Below are 13,694 nucleotides of genomic sequence, written 5' to 3'. Positions count from 1 at the left end.
ACCTCGCTGATACTCTTGCTTCATGTCTCAACAGTTTGTGCTGCAAAAATGGGTTATTCAGCCTTTTGACAGGTGGTCACACAAATGTCACAGGACAGAATGTATTATACCATCATCAGGCTCTAAACAACAAAATTACCAATAATGAAAACAATCAATTATTGATGAAGTTATTTATGAAATTATCCCATTAAAAAATTACCAACAAGTATTACATAAAATAAAGGTAGAAACTGTAGATAGATGAGAGCATATTTGTCTTTAAATAACAGTATCTAAGTTTAAGTCTGAAAACAAGGTTGCTACACACATATTCCTCAAGATTCTGATTTGGTTGTGATTTCAATATAGAGAAGTTGGCAATGTTTTGTCACTGGTTGGCCATTAAGGCAGCATCACAATTACTGTGGCGGGAGACCTATTTTTCACAAGCAATTTTACCTTGGCAGATTTTCTGCTTTTAAGTAGTACATCAAAGGAGATATCATGGCACTGAATTTCAGTAGGGTCAACTAAAAATCAATAGTCTTCAATTTTGAGGCTAAAATCTAAGTGAAGGATTATGATGTGATGGGGACAAATGAAGGGATCTGCAACACTAAGAAGTATACCACCATCATCGCCAACACCACATGGCCACACCATCACGTGACACATTTGTAACTTGTTCACTTGGGTGTAAAGATAAATAGAAAAAATTATAAATGAATCAATAAACAAATTTAGTTCACTGAGCACCACATTGCTTAATAATGTGGATTCTGATACCTAACTGCATCACTGCAACACAATTTACAACTTTTGAGTTGTTTCATATTTCTATTTAACCATTTTAAAGTGTGCAGAGCTACTTAGCACAGAAAATTGACTGATACAAACCTTGAAGGCAGCAAGATGTACAGCTGCCCTGCTGTAAGCAGGTGAATCTGTCTTTGATGTGAGGCGAGAAGTCGGCAGTGATTTGAATATGTTTTTCTTCAAATATGACAATTGCTCTTCAAGGGGTCGCAGATCAGGACCTGGCATAATATCCCTGACTTCCTGAAAAACCATTTGTATTTATAAAAACACAAACACACACAAACACACACACACACACACACACACACACACACACACACACACACACAATCTTATTAGTCAAAGCTAAAATGTAATTGTTAAATAAGACTAATAGGAACTTTAAAAGCTCTTTGGTTTCCAGCTGGATGACAGCATTAATATACTATGGTGTTTATACAACTGTCAGTCATTATCTGGATGTTGTGGGAATCCAAGAGCTTTTCTTTAGTAATACATACTGGGAAAGTCTACATTTACACGTAATTACATCTTTTCACAAGTACCTACTTGTGTGTTGAAAGAGTCAGCCTTTCCTGAGCCAATTATAAACCTATGTCTCCACTACATTAGGGGATAGTAATGTTACCTCTCAAAATATTAAATTCTTGCAGCTCTATCTTTACTTTGTCACAATGCTTAGGTCTGAAGGCACGAACACAGACATGCTGGCAACAAAGCACACAAACACATTCTTAGGAACGCCAACACACAGCTTAACTCCTACCGCTCACTGAATATGGCTGAACACATTGTAGTGGTTTCAACTCTTGCCACTTTTACCATGATGCACTTCATGAAGAGAAATGACGGAAAACTTTTAAACTGTGACAGCGGCCATGAAATGCGCAACACGCTTATTTTTTGCAAGAATTTTGAGAGGGTACTGAATTTCTGCTGAATTTAACTTGAGATGTTTCTCATGAATCCTATAGTACCGAGTTTTCTGTACCTGTAAATGACGAACCATGTATGTAATTGCTACTGTCGTGAAGTATGAGGTTTAAATAAAATTTTAAAACGCAAGACATTGTATCAGTGCAAATATTTGTATTTTTCTCTTGAGGCACTCCTTGGGCAACATACAGCAACTGGACTTTGCCAACAGATCTCTTACAAGATCACCAGATGCAGCAAGGAGCTACAAATGCTCTGTGTACTGCTCTAGGATGGAGGGGGATGTTCTGCTCAGAATCTTACAAGGAAAGCTACAAATTAATAATGGATAACATTGCTGTCAAGAGCTTTGTATAATTTAAGTTAGTGAGAATTAAGTCTAGTCAAAATGCATGTCTGTAGTTTGTTACATAATAAAGCTTCATTATTTTATGAACAATCGGAAAGTCATTTCATGAGCAGGGATTGGAGGCCGATTATTACATAATACGTAAAAAGTAAACCCATGTAAACATTTTTATGGTTTTGCCACTGAAAATGCATTCAGTCAATCTCAGGAAAGAAGACAGTGGTCAAGAGCAGTAGCAAGTGACCACCCACCAAGCAGCAATGTCTCATTTGCACCACCTTAGACACCACCATCTTTATACCTGTGCAGAATGTGTACAGCCCATTAATAAATTGTGTAATGTGATTGACTGATGTCATACTTTGACAGCTCACCTCAATAAGTCTGGCATGTGCCTATGTGAAATATCACGCATCATAGTAAACGATAACTGACTGCCCTCCCAAAATGTCAGTAAGTCCATGCTGCGTCTACTGAGAGTTCTTATAACATGAAAATGAAAACTGAATTCAGAAAATCATAAAATTTGAGGGTATAAGCTGCCCAGAACTTACCTTCAGGAAGTGTTGCTGCCAGCAGATCCAAAAACCCATATGTATCAATAAACATTAAACATTAACATATGTATCATTAAAATATAAAGAAATGAATACTCAGTGCTTACATCTTCCAGGTTCGGGTGTCTGTCGATGAGTGACTGTACCATGCCGATGAGCTGCTCTTGAGACAGTCCTTTCAGCCCCAGCTGTATAGGGCCGTTGTACGTCACAGTCGGTTTCTCAACACGGCCCTTCTTCACACCAGGTGACCCCTTCAGTGATGGTGACAGCTGATGGAATTGAAAACATCATCTTAAAAATTAGATTGTGTCAAAAATTAAATCCTTTATCTTGTCATGTTTATCTGGCAGTGACTAAAAATTGTAGTAAAATTTGAGAAAATTGTCTTCCTACACACACACACACACACACACACACACACACACACACACACACACACACACACACACACGCGCGCGCGCGCGACAAAATTTTGGCATCATCCCAGTTCCCAGAACTTCTGAAGACAGACATTGACTGTGGATATTATCTCACAGACACCGACGTTTTGACTGTTCAGAGATGTCATTAAATCTACCCAAAGATGTGAACAACCATGCATGAGCAGCGTCTATTAGACGGAGGGGGCCCGACAGCCAATCAGTTTCAGTCATTTCACCAGGAAGGAGGTACACGACTCTTGTTTCTAGTTCAACCATGCCTAGATAGTCAATACTGCAGTTCGATCACATCTGCTTTGTTACCTTGTGCCAGAAAGGATTCTCAAGGGAAGTGTCCAGGCATCTCTAAGTGAACCGAAGCGGCGATGTTTAGACACGGAGAAGATACAGAGGGACAGGAACTGACAATGACCTGCCACACTCAGGCTGCCCAAGGGATACTACTGCAGTGGATGACAGCTACCTATGGATTATGGTTCAGAGGAACCTCGACAGCAAATGCCACCATGTGGAATAAGGCGCTTCATGCAGTCACAGGATGTCTTGTTACGGCTCAAACTGTGTGCTATAGGCTGAATGATGTGCAACTTCACTCCCAACGCCAATAGCAATATCCACCTCTGCAACCACGACACATTGCAGTGCAGTAAAGATGGGCCCAACAAATGCCAAATGGACCACTCAGGATTGGCATCTCTCTTCACCGATGAGTGTCTCATACGCCTTCAACCAGACAATCGTCAGACGTGTTTCGAGACAACCCAGTCAGGCTGAATGCCTTAGACACACTGTCCAGTGAGTGCAGCAAGGTGGAGGTTCTCTGCTGTTTTGGGGTGGCATTATGTGGGGCCAATGTACGCCACTGGTGTTCATGGAAGGTGCCGTAACGGCTGTACGATACGTGAATGCCATCCTCAAACTGATAGTGCAACCATATCGGCAGCATATTGGCGTGCATTTGTCTTCACGGACGACAATTCTCACCCCATTGTGCGCATTTTGTGAATGTGCTTCCTTCAGGATAACGACGTCACTCGACTAGAGTGGCCACCATGTTCTCCAGACATGAACCCTATCAAACACGCCTGGGATAGATTGAAAAGGGCTGTTTATGGACAACGTGACCCCCAACCACTTTGAGGGATCCACACCAAATCGCCGTTCAGGAGTGGGACAATATGAACCAACAGTGCCTTGATGAACTTGCAGATAGTATGCCACGATGAATACAGGCATGCATCAATGCAAGAGGACATGCTACTGGGTATTAGAGGTACTTGCGTGTACAGCAATCTGGACCACCACCTTTGAAGGTCTGGCTGTATGGTGGTAAAACATGCAAAGTGTGGTTTTCATAAGCAATAAAAAGGGTGGGAATGATGTTTATGTTGACCTCTATTCCAGTTTTCTGTACACGTTCCAGAACTCTCGGAACTGAGGTGATGCAAAACTTTTTGATGTGTTTATTTTGCACTAGAGAGGGCAATTCATAGACTGCTTTGCTTTCTTTGATTTTTTCCACACTTACACAATTTGAAGCTCAGCGCACCACATCATCAGTTCCCTAATGCAGTATGAGGCAACTGTCAAACTCTAAAAAACTGCCTTTGACTAAAACTGACTGTTAGCAAATTTCGAAGTACTGTTAATAAATAATTAATAAAATATTTATAACACGTTAGTGTGTTTATCTGTAGCTGAACAGAGCATGAAAGTGTTAATCTTCAGGCTCCAGGTTTGTATCTCACTAGTAGCAACCTTTTTGTTAGTTTCATTTAAATCCTGCACTTAATAGAAACCCTAATTAAGAAAAATTTATTCATAATGTTAATAAAAATAACACCTTTTTAGTTTTAATTACTGACCACACAAAAGTTCCAGTATTCACAAAACTTAAAATTTGGTGCAAATGTGTCAAATAGAAAATGAAATACTTTTTTTACTTCTAGACAGCAAACACTATTATTCATGCATATATTTTCTATTTAATAATAATTTCACACATGTATCAAATTTTAATTTTTGAATGCACTCAGTTATTAAATTTTTTAGTGAGGTTTCAATTCTGACAGTCATTGTCAGGCACTGTGGGATGTTTAAACCCTCTTTGCAACGTTACTTTGTGACAGGCTGAAACATAGTTCGAATCTGTCCGAAACCAAACACGTGGAATTACAAATCTACCTACTGCTTCTTAGCACATGCCTTGTAGCTAACACAGTAACGGCTAACACAGAAACATGCAGTACATAAACCACAGTACTACAATTGTGTAGCCAACATGGTGGATAGATTGAAAAGGCAATAAAATGATGAAGATTTAAACATACCATACCATACTTGTATATTTACATTGTCATTTTACTGCCTTTGTAATGCACAGTTGCACTTCGGTGCATAAGGCAGATGTTTTCACTTTCGTGTTAGCTGTTTGGTGTTATTGCACTAGCTATGAAGCATGCCTTTTTAAGTGCCATTTTGAAATAAAAGTAAAGCAAGTAGACTTTACTAGCAATTTTATTTTTACATTAAAGACTGTGCTTTAATCTACTTTCTACGTATTTCTCACCAATAACACTTCCTTGGGGAATGCCGGATTATTATTTTTGTTTCACTCTATGACTTTCCGTCTATTACTACTGACTGTGACCTTTCTGACAGGAAATCATGAATCCAGTCACACAAATGAGGTGATATTCCATAGGCACACAGTTTGGTTGGAAGACTGCTTGTGAGGAATGGTGTCTAAAGCCTTCTGGAAATCTAAAAATATGTAATCAATTTGACATCCCCTGTCATAACTTCGTGAGAGCTAGTTGTGTTTCACAAGAACAATATTTTCTGAATCCGTGTCAACTGTGTGTCAATAAATCTTTTCTCTTCGAGGTACTTCATAATGTTCGAATACAGTATATGTTCCAAAACCCCACTGCAAATCAACATTAGTGATATGGGCCTGTAATTCAACAGATTACTCCTACTTCCTTTTTTGGGTATTGGTGCGACTTGAGCAATTTTCCAGTCTTTAGGTACGGATCTTTCTGTGAGCGAGCAGATGTATATAATTGCTAAATATGGAGCTGTTTTATCAGCATACTCTGAAAGGAGCCTGACTCGTATTCAATCTGGACCAGAAGCCTTGCTTTTATTAAGATAAATAAGGTGCTTTGCGACACTGAGGACATCTATGATCCTCATATTGACAGTTGTTCTTGATTGGAATTCAGGAATATTTACCACGTCTTCTTTGGTGAAAGTGTTTCGGAAAATCGTGTTTAATAACTCTGCTTTAGTGGCACTGTCACCAGTGACTTCACAGTTGTTATCGCACAGTGAAGGTATTTATTGTGTCTTGCCACTGGTGTGCTTTATGTATGATCTGAATCTCTTTAGGTTTTCTGCCAGGTTTCTAGACAGTTTTGTTGTGAAAATTATTGAAAGCGTCTCGCACTGAAGTAGCACTGTATTTCGAACATTTGCTAAACTTTGCCGATCTTGGGGATTTTACAATCTTTTAAATTTGGCAGGCTTTTTTTCGCTGCTTCTGCAACAGCGATCTGACCCATTTTATGTACCATGGGGTATCAGTACCATGATTATTAATTTATGTGGTATATATTTCAATTGCTGTCTATTCTCTCTTTGAAATCATTCCACAACTTTTCTACACTTACATGATCAGATTGGTAGGAGTGTAGACTGTCTCTTAAAAAGGCATTAAGACTATTTATATCAGCTTTTTTAAATAGATGTACTTTGTGTTTCTTTTTGATGGTTGTAGGAGTTACAGTATTCAGCTTAGCAGCTACTGCCTTGTGGTCGCTAATCACGATACTCACTATTTATCCAGGATTATTTGTTGCTAAGAGGTCAAGTACGCTTTCACAACCATTTACACTTCGAGTAGGCTAATTGTTAAAATAATTTTTTTAGAAAGCATTCAGTACAATTTCGGTTGATGTTTTATGCCTGCCACTGGCTTTAAATGTATAATTTTCCAGCATATCAAGGGTAGATTAAAGTCACCACTGACTACAATTGTGAGATTGGGGTACCCACTTGAAATGAGACTCAAGTTTTCTTTGAACTGTTCAGCAACTATATCTTCCGAGTTGGGGGTCGGTACAATGACCTACTTAGTAGGTTAGTCCGATTGTCAAGTATAACCTCTATCCATAATATTTCGCAAGAACTATCTACTTCAATTTCACTACAAGGCCAACTACTTCTGATAGCAAATACTCCACCACCAATTTTATTTAACCCATCCTTTCTGAACACTGTTAGATTGTCAGAAAAAATTTCTGCTGTGCTTATTTCTGTACCTACAACTATTTGAGTTTCAGTGCTTTCAGTTAGGGCTTTGAGCTCTTGTTCTTTCCCAACACAGCAACGACAATTTACAACTACATTACCCATCATTTCTACAATTATCTTAGTGTATTTTACCTGCCTCCTTTTAGACAGACACCCTGTCTATGGTTCCCTGAGGCCCTCTAACCGAAAAAGCTGCCCAGTCCCTTCCACACAGCCCCCGCTACCCATGTAGCCACTTCCTGTGTGTAGTGGACTCCTGACTTAAGTGGAACCCAGAAATCCACCACCCGATGGCGCAAGTCAAGGAATCTGCAGCCTACATGGTTACAGAACCGCCGGAGCCTCTGTTCAGACCCTCCGCTCGGCTCTGCACCAAACGACCACAGTCAGTTCTATCGACAATACTGCAGATGGTGAACTCCGACTTAACCTCACAAACAAGACTGGCAATCTCTACAATTTCACTAGCCGCCCAAAACCAGAGAGAATCTCCTCCAGTACAAAGCAACATACATCATTGGTACCGACATGAGCGACCACCTGCAGTTGGCTGCACCCTGTACTCTTCATGGCATATGGAAGCAGCCTTTCCACATCTGGAATGACTGGTAGCGTGAAGCCATTGTCCCTAAATAAATTTGAGGAAACTTTTGTAGCACCAACACTACCTTGTTTGCTTTCTTTGCTCATGTTTTCACTGATATCTGCAACATCAACATTTTGAACTTTACATTCTGCTGGCAAACTTGTCAAAGGTTGTTTATTATCTGCCATTTTGGCAGTGCACACACATGTACCTGCACCCCCCCCCCCCCCCACACACACACACACACACAGTGATATGAAATAGTTTGATATTAACAAGTTTTATTCAGTTGCCAAGGAGCTCTCAATGTGGACTCAATACGTGAACAACCATGATGATTCAATAGCATAGCAGAATTCCTCGACTGTCAACCGCACTCTGCTAAACATGTAGAATGAAGGGTATCCAGGCTATAGCATGAAAAAACAGAAATGTTAATAACATTAATTTTGGACCCCATTATATATTTGTAATTTTTTTCTTTTTAGAGAATATTTCAATTTATAGTATTGAAAATACAATTTTATGTTCTACATCTACATCTACATTTATACTCCGCAAGCCACCCAACGGTGTGTGGCGGAGGGCACTTTACGTGCCACTGTCATTATCTCCCTTTCCTGTTCCAGTCGCGTATGGTTCGCGGGAAGAACGACTGTCTGAAAGCCTCTGTGCGCGCTCTAATCTATCTAATTTTACATTCGTGATCTCCTCGGGAGGTATAAGTAGGGGGAAGCAATATATTCGATACCTCATCCAGAAACGCACCCTCTCGAAACCTGGCGAGCAAGCTACACCGCGATGCAGAGCGCCTCTCTTGCAGAGTCTGCCACTTGAGTTTGTTAAACATCTCCGTAACGCTATCACGGTTACCAAATAACCCTGTGACGAAACGCGCCGCTCTTCTTTGGATCTTCTCTATCTCCTCCGTCAACCCGATCTGGTACGGATCCCACACTGATGAGCAATACTCAAGTATAGGTCGAACGAGTGTTTTGTAAGCCACCTCCTTTGTTGATGGACTACATTTTCTAAGGACTCTCCCAATGAATCTCAACCTGGTACCCGCCTTACCAACAATTAATTTTATATGATCATTCCACTTCAAATCGTTCCGCACGCATACTCCCAGATATTTTACAGAAGTAACTGCTACCAGTGTTTGTTCCGCTATCATATAATCATACAATAAAGGATCCTTCTTTCTATGTATTCGCAATACATTACATTTGTCTATGTTAAGGGTCAGTTGCCACTCCCTGCACCAAGTGCCTATCCGCTGCAGATCTTCCTGCATTTCGCTACAATTTTCTAATGCTGCAACTTCTCTGTATACTACAGCATCATCCGCGAAAAGCCGCATGGAACTTCCGACACTATCTACTAGGTCATTTATATATATTGTGAAATTTAATCTCTTATTTTCAAAAAGTGGGGAGTATCTAGCAAAAAGATGAAACTTTTATTTTCAATACATAAAATCCCTGCAAAACCATAAAAACGAATGACCCAGATGTCAGACGCTGCTCTTGTAAGGTAAGTCTTATGATGAGTATTGCCTCACTTTTTCCTAAATTTCTCCAGAGACTAAAGTGATCTGCTCTGCAGATCAGTTCCACCAGTTCATCCATTCTTCTGTAGATAATGTGTCGGTATTTTGCAAACATGACATATGTAAAGCTGTTTTCTGCAAATTCTACTATTTTGCATACTCCCAACTTGCTACAGGAAGCCTGAAATGGCAACTTACATTACTGCTAGGTAAAATATCAAGTTCCACAAAACTTACCTTGCGCATCTTTTCAGGTGTCGTGAAAAGCTCCTTCGGGTCTGAGAGCATGAGTCTCTTGCGGGGTGTCGACCGCAGGACAATGTTGGACTTGACAGGGCTGGGTGTGCGCGCACCCATCGGGATGCCCTCCCGCTTGTGCGCGTCGAGGTCGGGGCTCCAGTTGACGGGACCCCGGCGCCGTCCCCGCTGCTGGATCACCAGCTCGTCTGGTGATGGGGCGGGGCTCATGTAGGATGATGGCAGCTGCACGTTGACGTTCAGGGCCCATGTGTTGGGTGTCAGTGTTCCTGAGCCACAACAGGTCAGTGGATTAGACGGTACTTGCAAACATGTCGCCTTCTGCATGCAAGTACTGCTTTGATAGCCAGGCATTATTGCACTCTATAATATTGCTGGAACTACATGACACACAATAAATGTTAAATGTATTTAAACAGTCTCAATTGCAAACTGCAATAAATCATTACTCACTTTGATAATTTTATGATCAAATTAAATATCTATTTGAGTACTGAACAAGATACTGAAATACATACATACATAATCTGTGTATGAAGTATTTGGGATAATTTTTTCCTGATGCAGTCACAACGTGCACACACGCACACGCACGCACACAACCACCAATGCTTGACAGTTGGTGGTGTTCTTTTTTTTTTTTTTTGTGGTTTTAGGGCGCACAACTTCAATGGTCATTAGCGCCCTGACTACTCTAAGAATGCACCGCGAGGCACAAGTTAACAACAACAACTAAAAGGGAAAACACGATAAAAGAGACTGACAGGCATAGGATTAAAAAACAACATCATCAAATGTCCTTAGCGAGGTTCGTCAAACTGATAAAACAAAGAACACGAGCAGCTGCTCGTGGGTCATCCGCTAAAATGGCATCGAAAGTATTAGGCAGGTTAAGATCGAGGCGCAGTTGGTTAAGATCTGGACAGGACATTAAAATGTGTCTAACCGTCAGCAAGTGCCCACATGGGCAGAACGGCGCAGGCGCAGCCGTTAGCAGATGGCGATGGCTGAACCGGCAGTGTCCAATTCGTAACCTTGCTAAAACGACCTCCTCCCGCCGAGAAGGGCGTGAGGAGGACGTCCAAGCCACGGGAAGAGGTTTTAAGGCCCGAAGCTTGTTGTCGGTAAGTGCAGCCCAATCGGCATGCCACAGCGACACAACGCGCCGACAAATGACCCTGCTAAAATCGGACGAAGGGACACAACAAGAAGCTGTCCGAGGCTGGAGGACCGCAGCCTTGGCCGCGGCATCTGCAGCTTCGTTCCCAGGGATACCGACATGGCCAGGAACCCACATAAAGCTAACCGGCGGACCGACGTCCACCAGCCGCTGAAGAGAGCGTTGGATCCGGTGTACGAAAGGGTGAACCGGGTACGGATCACTGAGGCTCTGGATGGCGCTCAGAGAATCTGAGCAGATGACATAAGCAGAATGTCGGTGGCGGCAGATGTAAAGAACAGCCTGGTAGAGGGCAAAGAGCTCAGCTGTGAAGACCGAACAATGGTCATGGAGCCGGTATTTGAAACTTTGTGCCCTGACAATAAAGGAACACCCGACCCCGTCATTGGTCTTAGAGCCATCTGTATAAATGAAAGTCATGTTGATGAACTTCGAACGAAGTTCCAAAAAACGGGAGTGGTAGACCGAACCGGGGGTGACCTCTTTTGGGAGCGAGCTGAGGTCAAGGTGAACGCGGACCTGAGCCTGGAGCCAAGGTGGCGTGCCGCTCTCGCCCACTCGAAAGGTTGCAGGGAGTGAAAAATTAAGGTGTTGAAGGAGGCGACGAAAGCGAACTCCAGGGGGTAGCAGGGCAGAGACATACAACCCGTATTGAAGGTCAAGAGAGTCGTCAAAAAAGGAACGATAAGACGGATGGTCGGGCATTGACAGTAGCCGACAGGCATACCGACAAAGCAGTATATCGCGCCGGTAAGTGAGTGGCAATTCGCCAGCGTCAGCATGAAGACTCTCTACGGGACTGGTATAAAATGCTCCGATCGCAAGTCGTAAACCCCGATGTTGTATGGAGTTGAGGCGGCGTAAGATGGATGGCCGTGCAGAGGAGTATACGAAGCTCCCATAATCCAGCTTGGAGCGGACGATCGACCGATATAGACGAAGTAGGACGGTTCGATCCGCTCCCCACGACATACCACTGAGAACTCGGAGGACATTTAAAGAACGGGTACAACGGGCGGCCAAATATGACACATGTGGAGACCAGCTAAGTTTCCTGTCAAGGGTAAGGCCTAAAAATTTGGTGGTCTCCACGATTGGGAGAGCAACGGGACCAAGTCGTAAGGACGGTGGGAGAAACTCTTTGTAGCGCCAGAAGTTAATACAGACCGTCTTCTCGGCAGAAAAACGGAAGCCATTGGCGACACTCCAGGAGTAAAGACGGTCAAGAGAACGCTGAAGACAGCGCTCCAGGACACGTGTACGCTGCGCGCTGCAATAGATGGTAAAATCGTCCACAAAAAGGGAGCCTGATACATCAGCTGGGAGGCAATCCATTATTGGATTGATCGCGATGGCGAACAGAGCGACGCTCAAAACTGAGCCCTGTGGCACCCCATTCTCCTGGCGAAAGGTGTCGGACAGGACAGAACCCACACGTACCCTGAACTGTCGATCCATTAAAAAGGAACGAATAAAAAGAGGGAGGCGACCGCGAAGGCACCATGTATGCATGGTGCGGAGAATGCCCGCCCTCCAACAGGTGTCGTAAGCCTTCTCCAAATCAAAGAACACAGCCGCGGTCGGGCGCTTCCGCAAGAAGTTATTCATAATGAAGGTCGACAAGGTAACCAGATGGTCAACAGCAGAGCGGCACCTACGAAATCCACATTGGACATTGGTAAGTAGGCGTCGAGACTCGAGCTGCCAAACCAATCGAGAGTTAACCATTCGCTCCATCATTTTACAGACACAGCTGGTAAGCGAGATAGGTCGATAACTGGAAGGCAAGTGCTTGTCCTTCCCCGGCTTAGGAATCGGGACAACAATAGACTCGCGCCAGCATGCGGGAACATGTCCCTCAATCCAGATGCGATTGTATGTATGAAGAAGAAAACCTTTACCCGCAGGAGAAAGGTTCTTCAGCATCTGAATATGAATAGAATCAGGCCCTGGAGCGGAGGACCGTGATCGGCCAAGTGCGGTTTCGAGTTCCCGCATGGTGAATGGGGCATTATAACTTTCACAATTCGAGGAGCAAAAGTCAGGTGGCCTAGCCTCCTCTGCCCGTTTGCGGGGGAGGAAGGCAGGGTGGTAATGAGCAGAGCTCGAAACCTCGGCGAAAAAGCGGCCGAAGGCATTGGAGACAGCCTCAGGGGCCACAAGGACTTCATTCGCGACCTTCAAGCCAGAAACTGGGGAGTGGACCTTAGTGCCAGATAGCCGGCGCAGGCTACCCCAGACAACAGAAGAAGGAGTAAAACTGTTGAAGGTGCTTGTGAAAGCAGCCCAGCTGGCTTTCTTGCTTTCTTTAATAATACGACGACACTGAGCACGTAAACGTTTATAATTAATACAATTCGCCACTGTAGGGTGGCGTTTAAAGGTGCATAAAGCACGTCGACGAGCACGTAAAGCGTCTCTACATGCTGTGGTCCACCAGGGGACCGGTACGCGACGTGGAGAAGAAGTAGGGTGAGGGATGGAATATTCAGCAGCAGCGAGAATGACTTCCGTGAGGTGTGCGACCTGACGATCGCAGCTTGTGAAGGTTTGATCCTGAAAGGTCGCCCTGGAAGAAAAGAGCCCCCAGTCTGCCTTGGAGATGGTCCAACTAGAGGAGCACGGAGAGGGAGTATGCTGCAGGAGATGGATAACACACGGGAAGTGGTTGCTCGAATATGTATCAGCAAGTGCATACCACTCAAACCGGCGTGC

General features: G+C 43.2%; 2 protein-coding genes across 4 annotated transcripts in view; one reads left to right on the top strand and one right to left on the bottom strand.

Moving 5' to 3' along the window:
• The window catches only part of LOC126106400 (uncharacterized), a 39,266-nt gene that overhangs the window by 8,777 nt on the left and 16,795 nt on the right, over positions 1 to 13,694 (bottom strand). For all 3 annotated transcript variants that reach the window (XM_049912666.1, XM_049912667.1, XM_049912668.1), the window contains exons 3-5: positions 9,779 to 10,068; positions 2,751 to 2,915; positions 880 to 1,041 (exon numbers count right to left, since the gene is read on the bottom strand). In XM_049912666.1, the coding sequence (XP_049768623.1) occupies positions 880 to 1,041; positions 2,751 to 2,915; positions 9,779 to 10,068 (617 nt within the window). The remainder of the gene's footprint in view (positions 1 to 879; positions 1,042 to 2,750; positions 2,916 to 9,778; positions 10,069 to 13,694) is intronic.
• The window catches only part of LOC126106398 (G patch domain-containing protein 2), a 173,830-nt gene continuing 170,105 nt past the window's right edge, over positions 9,970 to 13,694 (top strand). The window contains exon 1 of the mRNA XM_049912665.1: positions 9,970 to 10,082. The gene's annotated coding sequence lies outside the window, so the exon portion shown is untranslated. The remainder of the gene's footprint in view (positions 10,083 to 13,694) is intronic.

The sequence above is a fragment of the Schistocerca cancellata genome, chromosome 10 (assembly GCF_023864275.1).
Source record: "Schistocerca cancellata isolate TAMUIC-IGC-003103 chromosome 10, iqSchCanc2.1, whole genome shotgun sequence".
Taxonomy (NCBI): Eukaryota; Metazoa; Arthropoda; class Insecta; order Orthoptera; family Acrididae; genus Schistocerca; species Schistocerca cancellata.
This window is presented reverse-complemented; position numbering and strand designations above follow the sequence as displayed.